The following is a 7020-nucleotide window of genomic DNA, read 5'->3' as shown; positions in this document are numbered from 1 at the left end:
AGGCGAAACACATAAAAAACACACACACAGTCGTAATCAAATTATTTTATGAAGGTGAAAAGATAAATGTTCTGATGAATGACATGTCATTTTACTAATGGTAAGATTCATTGCCACTTAACCACATGATTAAACATGCATTTGACAGCATTCTTCCATGGTTGATGCCAATGCTAGATTTCCAGGCCATTGCCCTAAAGGGGCCCAATCCCTCAAAAGATCCAGGTACATTGCATGTAAATTACTTTTGGTCATTTGATTAGCTGCATATTTATGGAATTTGCACTACAAGGCAGGCCCTGCAATATTACATCATGTTGAGGCCCTGTGTCTACAATTAAGACCTTTTATTGTTGTGTATGTCATCCATGCATTTTTCTAAATAAAGTTGTTTTTAATCAAAATAACAAACTGACACAGAAATCTTGCAGCCAGATAGTATTACTTCAATAATTAAAATAACTAATTGGGGCAATCACAATAAACAGAATGTGGTTAATGGAGGGTAAACAGGGGTCTAACAGAAACATTTCCCCCCTGGCCATCTTTCATATTTTTCAAAAAACAAAAGCAGATTTGTTTTTGCCCACTTGTCTGCCTTATTGATGGGAACAATATTTATTGGGATGTCCATCAAAATAAACAAGTGGTCCTTTTACAAAGTGCTGTCAATGCAACTGTCCCTTGTGGTAAGCTTTCAGGGAAAATAAATCTCATGCTGCCAGCCTTAGGATAACTGACATTACAAGAAGATCTACAATAAAGGTGACTTGTACAGCAACTCATCTGATGAACTGGTAAGAAATTGATGATGGTGCAAAATTTTCCAGGCAAGCTCCTTCATCTCATGCCGCAGCTTTCTGTCTGTTGTGTTTGGCAAACCACTCGTCACTTTTATCTTCGGCTATAGCCTAAAAAAAAGCACGTTTAAAAGCAGGAAGAGCACAGGCACAGTAAATATCCAACACATGTTGCATATTTAATACAGAGAGGAAATACTGGAGCAACACCAACCTTATCAAGCAATTCATTTCCTTTGGGGTCCACCATGGACAGTTGCCTGAAAGCCTCATCTCCCACAAAGCAAATCTCATGACTATCCTACAACAAACATTGTCCAGTTAAATTGTTTTATAATGGAGGCGTACTTCAATTGATTGCAGCATAATGTTGGTAATGTTCTCTTACTGGGTCGGCCAAGATAACCACTTCTACTGTGGCTTTTCCAGGAGTGTCCAGGCTGACTAACGGAGTGAGAATTTTCTGATTCTCCTTTTTCATCAAGGCTTCGAGGTCAGGCAGCTGGGGAATGTAATAAAATATTGATGATGAAAATGACAATTATTTTTCTTCAATATTAACAAACACAATGATGTATTCCGGAAATAATATTTTACTTGCTCCCGTGGGCATGAAAATGCTATTCTCCCAAATGCTGTTCCATGATCTACCGTTCCACCAATATCATGAAGCTCCAGTTTACACTGCATAAAGATAAACAAAATTATCAAAATTCAATGAAAACATCCATCCATCGTCAACTGCTTATCCTGCGTACAGGGTCGTGGGAGGCTGGAGCCAATCCCAGCTGATATCGGGCGAAAGGCGGGGTACTCCCTGGACAGGTCGCCAGTCCATCGCAAGGCCACACATAGACGAACAACCACTCACACTCACACCTAAGCACAATTTAGGGTGAACCCGCGCAGACACGGGGACAACAAACTTCTTGCTGTGAGGCGATAGTGCTAACCACTGCACCACCGTGCCGCCCTCAATGAAAACATTCAGACTAAAATACATGTCTGACTTAAATACAGATGATTTCTTTGCTACTTGACTCACTTGATTGTCTGCAAATCCCATCAGCACTGTTTTCTTTTCCTCATTCTTTTCCATCACCTTCATTCCCAAGAGTGTCGTCCAGTAGTGGGTCGATCTCTGGAGGTCTGATACTCCGAGACAAACCTTCTGTACTGGGTCTGGGAACAAATAATTAAAAGGTTACAGGTGATCAATCACAGAAGTAAAAACAGTATGACATGCTTGAACACCTGCAATGATCAAGCTTCAGGTGAATGCAATTTTTCATGTGAGTTGTTGTCATCCATACTGCGAAGGGTTTAACAAAAAGCCATGACATTTTTTGTTCACTTAATGCCTTTATAGTTGCAGATCATAATTATTTTCACCTAGATAGTATTATTTATGGATTGATCAATGAATAATTTACTTAATAAAATGCTCAATATATTGGAACTTGATTACTGAGTCTAATCAATAAAATTGAATTAAATGACTATTACTATAAATAAATGTACAACCCTTTGCAATTGTGAAGCTGTAACCAACTGATATTTGGTATTTTATAAATGACTAGAATTATTAATTCCTTTTCAAAACTGGACTCTTTTGAGAGAAAAGACACCCATGACAATCACCACTGGGAGGCTGCTCTTTGTCGACAAGGTAGAAAGGATACCCTCCTGGAGCCTGGGTCAGATACAGAGCCTCTCCTACCTCAGTAAGAGGCCATCCCAGATGCTTAGCGTTGCTTACAGCTTTGCTGGACTGCAGAGTGAGCCCCTAAAGTGAAAAGATTATGTGACAATATGTCTTTAGATTAAGGCTGCTGTACCCTAAAATGTTATTGTCCTCTGTAACGTTTCCAAATGAACTCTCACCCACCAAGAAGTCATTGCCAAGTTGATACTCTCCCACCCCATAATTGTATGTCAGTTCAGCAACAAAATGGTCATCTTCTGGACCAAAGCCAACCATTGTCTTGCTCCATTTGCCATCGTAGGGGCTGTATCGATACAGACGATGGCATTGGTCAGAATTAAGATATTAACACCTCTGTATAACTCTTTTTTATACAGTTTTGTGAGCACAAAGTTCAGTTAGCTTAAGATGTCTACCCATTACACGTTGCTTTGCAGCCTTCCTCAAACTCTTCATGTCGTAAAATCTAAAATGGACAAGACATGAGAAAATAAGCATCCAGCAGGAAAACACATTTATTAAAACGCAGTTTCACTCATATGACAGAGGATGAATCATCTAACGTTAGCTGCGTAACGTTGTGCAGCACTTTGGCTGAGAGTGAGATTAGCCGATTATCAACAAAAGTTCTTGCCATTAAATGAAGCTCAGAAAAAAAAGTACCTTCATGCCAAGAACATCTCGGTAAAACGTGGCTGTTTTGGTCCTGTCACCAACTTTGAAAACAAAATGCAGTGCTCGTCTCAAAGCCATATTACTTGACAGATATTGTGGTGGGTGATCTGTACTGCAGTGGGAACGATTATGCTTCCTTGATGATCGACTTTTCTGTGTTCCTTTTGGTGGAAAGTAAATACAAATGAGCAAACAGCAGGCATTTACAAATGAAAATACATTTCCCAGATATTATTTCACCCTTTGTTAATAAATTAACATTATTATATCATTTTGGACAAGCGCAACGACTTTAAGCAAAATGAAAAGTAATGGAACTACGTTCGCCACCCCTAGCTATTCAGGTTAATGGTATATCCCAGCATCTCGCATTCTCTCGCCAGGTTACTGTTGAGCTGCAACTTTTGGATTTTTGACTTAAAGTAGAAAAGTAAAAGAAAAGTAAAGTATATAACTAGGTAATATATTCAGCGCAGGACATCCCCACACAATTAATTATTAACTTTACCCAATAGACTAGATCAATTTTCTATACGTAGATGTAGTATTACCTACACTACAACTGGTGGCGGGGTAACTCAGCGCCTGCCCGTTAAACAAGAGAAGAAGAAACTGGGCAAACATGGCAGCGTGCATGAGAAGCGTGATATGTCTTGTTTCCATTGAGCGAAACGCTTTTCTAACAAGGGGAAGCAGCATTGTTGTGCAGTCTAAACGGTATGTACGCGGACTGAGGAGGAAGCCTGTCAGAGTGCTGTTTCCTGAAAACGAGACGGATAAAGTCCTCAAGCCGACGCCACAGTCTGAGTCAGCAGGGCAAAAAATCAACAGGGAGACGGAGGCTCAATTCACATCTACAACTAGGCATCTTGAAGAAAGTGACTTTGTCAATACGAGGAGTAATGTGCAGTCAACTCTAAAACATGCTCACGTTACAAAGGATCAGATTGATGGACTGCGCTTCGAGAGGGCTTTACCTGGAGATAAAAGACTGGCGTAGGTGTCATATGAGGCTGCAAGGCACCAAAAGCTGTCATAAAATGTCAGATCCAGATCTGATCACATTGTGCCAGATTTAAATCAAAATTGTGGACAAAATTCAGGACTATTTGTGGACTATTCAGGCAAAGTTCTTGAAAGGTTACTTGTTTATAGACAATAGGTTTAAGTAAGTTTAGTGTATTCTGGTAAATGATAAAGGTTTTAGAAAAAAATGTTATTAATAATTATTCCTCAAAGCAAGGTATCAAAATGTATATTTTTGATATTTGTGCCAAAATACAGATGTCCTGTTTGCAATAAGTATATTTTGCTGATAATATGCCCATGCTTTCACTTAAGTTTTGAATGCAGGACTTTAACTTGGAGGACTTTTTTATTGTGCTAAGGCTACTTTCATTTGAATAAATCAGGATACTGTTGGATAGTAATAAGATGTTATATGGCATTTTTCTTAGTTGTCACTTTCAGTTGCTGCTTTTTGCACTTGTAGGGCATAATAGCATCCTATAATTCATGTTTCAAGAATTGTAATCATAATTATATATTAATGTTCTCACTGTTATCTATCTCTACCTCTCCATCTCCCTTCATCTGTCCTTCAGGAGGTTAGTGAGTGTTGCTCGTTCCAGGACGTTTCGGGAGCACCAGGGTAAAATCCTCCTGGAGGGCAGGCGTTTGATCTGTGACGCCCTGGACGCAGGAGCCAACCCACAGATGGTGTTCTTCAGTACGGTGGATCGGCTCAGAGAGCTGCCTTTAAACAAGCTGAAAAGGGCCACGCTAGTCAAAGTCAAGTTTGAGGACATCAAGATCTGGTCTGACCTTGTGGCCCCACAAGGGGTGATCGGTGAGGGTCACATTTGATTTGGTTCATTATGAAGCGCAGATACCGAGTTGTTCCTGACTCCGACCTCTTCCTCTGTAGCCATATTTTCTCGCCCGGACCCGTCACGGTTGAACTTCGCAAACAGAGGTCATTCACTGCCGTTGTCCCTGATATGCGACAACATCCGAGACCCTGGCAACCTTGGGACCATGTTGCGATGTGCTGCTGCTGCTGGCTGTAATGATGTACTACTCACCAAAGGTATGCTCATGTTATCAATTAAAGATGTGAACAAGTGAACTCCACTCCTTGAGAATGGCATTGCGTCGCTGCTTGTAGTTATTCAAATGTTGTTGTTTTTTTTCCACTTACAGGTTGTGTTGATGCTTGGGAGCCTAAAGTTCTGCGTGCAGCAATGGGCGCCCATTTCCGCCTTCCCATCTATCCAAGCTTGGGCTGGGATGATATCAAAAATCATCTCCCTAAACCTGTGACTGTCCATGTGGCTGACAGCAGCTGTGGCACTGACAGAAGCAGAGAAACGGAGGATTCACAAGTTAATGTGTCTCATAAATCCTCCAAAGCAAGTGACTATGGCTGGGTCAGCACAAAGCCTAATCACAATAACATGCGCTACGTGGAATATGATTCTGACTCTGGCTCAGATAGTGAATATGAGGGACTTGAACTTCCCAGAGTGGACACAAAGCTGTACCATGACAGCTGGGCTCGGAATGCCACTGCTCTTGTGATAGGTGGAGAGACACAGGGCCTGAGTCTAGAAGCAGCCCAGTTGGCTGAGAAAACCGCTGGCCACAGGCTCTTTATTCCGGTCGTTCCTGATGTAGACAGCTTGAATTCAGCCATGGCAGCCAGTATCCTTTTGTTTGAGGGCAGGAAACAACTGTTAAAACTAAAGCAGATACCGGGCAGATAATGTAAAGCTGAACAGCAGTTTTCATGATGTTCGCTCTAAATAGCATTATGTGACTTCTGGTGTACATCATTCCTTATTACTGCAGACCAAACAGAATAATTTTAATTTAATTATTTCCATCCTGCACCTTGTTCTGCTAACAATAAAATACTGAATTTGAATCAGGGGAATTATTTTTAATATCAATTAATCTTCTGATTATCTTGATTAAGCGTCTTGTCTACAAGATGTCAGAAAATAGTAAAGAAACTGGTCATTAGAATTTCCCAGAGCCCAGGGATCTTCAAATTCCTTGTTTTATCCAATTATTAGCTCAAAAACAGAAGATTTTCAGTGAACTGCCAAAGATGACAATTTAGAACAACAAACAAACATCTGTCATAGGTGTTACTTTCTAGCCATGGTATCGTCCCATTTAACAAAAATACAAAGCACATATCCCTTGCTTTTTTTACCCATCCTTCCCTTTTCATAGAGTCCATAAGAGCCTTAAATAGATGCCCACACATGATGCATGATTATTATAGAAAGAACTCACTGTGACAGTGTCATGTCTATCCTTTACTCTGTATCTGCTGCCACATTGTCTATGCAAATATGCAGAACTCACTACACTTCCATCCCACCTGGAGTCAATCTGCATACTGTCTCCCGTAATAAATGCAACATTTGCCTTGAGTTTATTTGAGCCCATGAGTCTTACTTAAAACTTCTAAAAAAGAAACTGGTAAGTCATTTCATTGTGTGTATTTTACATATCCAAGGGCTAACTATTGGTAGAACTTAAAAAGGGACAAAACTTTGTGCTTGCCAGTGAATTTTTAATGGGTGTGAGAAGTCATGACTGAAGTAACAGAATACAGGGATTTATACATTCAACAGTTTTCAAATGCCATTTGTGCCTTCAGAAATAACCTGGCCTCGTCATTAAATGACCTTCACAGAAAGTCCTCTTAATGACTTTGAGATGAGAACCACCATTAGCAATAGGCAAGAGATGACTTTCACTCACATTATAAACACACACACACACACACACACACACACACACACACACACACACACACACACACAC

General features: G+C 40.3%; 2 protein-coding genes across 3 annotated transcripts in view; one reads left to right on the top strand and one right to left on the bottom strand.

Annotated features, from left to right (window-relative positions):
- Window positions 1–30: 30 nt before the first annotated feature.
- glod4 (glyoxalase domain containing 4) lies at window positions 31–3404 on the bottom strand. Its single transcript, XM_046074049.1, has 9 exons — window positions 3169–3404; window positions 2922–2971; window positions 2689–2809; window positions 2442–2586; window positions 1846–1982; window positions 1398–1484; window positions 1189–1302; window positions 1015–1101; window positions 31–911 (listed from the first exon to the last, which is right to left on the bottom strand). Exons 1-9 carry the CDS (start codon window positions 3256–3258, stop codon window positions 846–848), a joined length of 897 nt encoding a protein of 298 aa, XP_045930005.1. The 5' UTR covers window positions 3259–3404; the 3' UTR covers window positions 31–845.
- A 166-nt stretch (window positions 3405–3570) lies between these two features.
- mrm3a (mitochondrial rRNA methyltransferase 3a) overlaps window positions 3571–7020 on the top strand; it is a 4207-nt gene continuing 757 nt past the window's right edge. Inside the window, exons 1-4 of one of the 2 annotated variants that reach the window (XR_006828785.1) lie at window positions 3571–4176; window positions 4785–5029; window positions 5108–5269; window positions 5383–6004. Coding sequence is in view for 1 of the 2 variants with exons in the window: in XM_046074046.1 (XP_045930002.1) it covers window positions 3803–4176; window positions 4785–5029; window positions 5108–5269; window positions 5383–5945 (1344 nt within the window). In the remaining variant the exon portion in view is untranslated. Of the gene's footprint in view, window positions 4177–4784; window positions 5030–5107; window positions 5270–5382; window positions 6629–7020 lie in introns of those variants that run through there. The other variant, XM_046074046.1, reaches the window with a different exon arrangement.

This window comes from Micropterus dolomieu, linkage group LG17 (genome assembly GCF_021292245.1).
Source record: "Micropterus dolomieu isolate WLL.071019.BEF.003 ecotype Adirondacks linkage group LG17, ASM2129224v1, whole genome shotgun sequence".
Classification (NCBI taxonomy): domain Eukaryota; kingdom Metazoa; phylum Chordata; class Actinopteri; order Centrarchiformes; family Centrarchidae; genus Micropterus; species Micropterus dolomieu.
The sequence above is the reverse complement of the archived record's forward strand: the minus strand, read 5'-3'. Positions and strand labels throughout refer to the sequence as shown.

Bases quoted from the DNA above. Each gene is read 5' to 3' on its own strand.
- glod4 (XM_046074049.1), bottom strand. From the start codon at position 3,258: ATGGCTTTGAGACGAGCACTGCATTTTGTTTTCAAAGTTGGTGACAGG. The intron at 2,810-2,921 runs GTAGACATCTTA...GTATCGATACAG, and splicing joins TGCAAAGCAACGTGTAATGG to CCCCTACGATGGCAAATGGA. The intron at 1,102-1,188 runs GTAAGAGAACAT...TGTTTGTTGTAG, and splicing joins TGGTTATCTTGGCCGACCCA to GATAGTCATGAGATTTGCTT.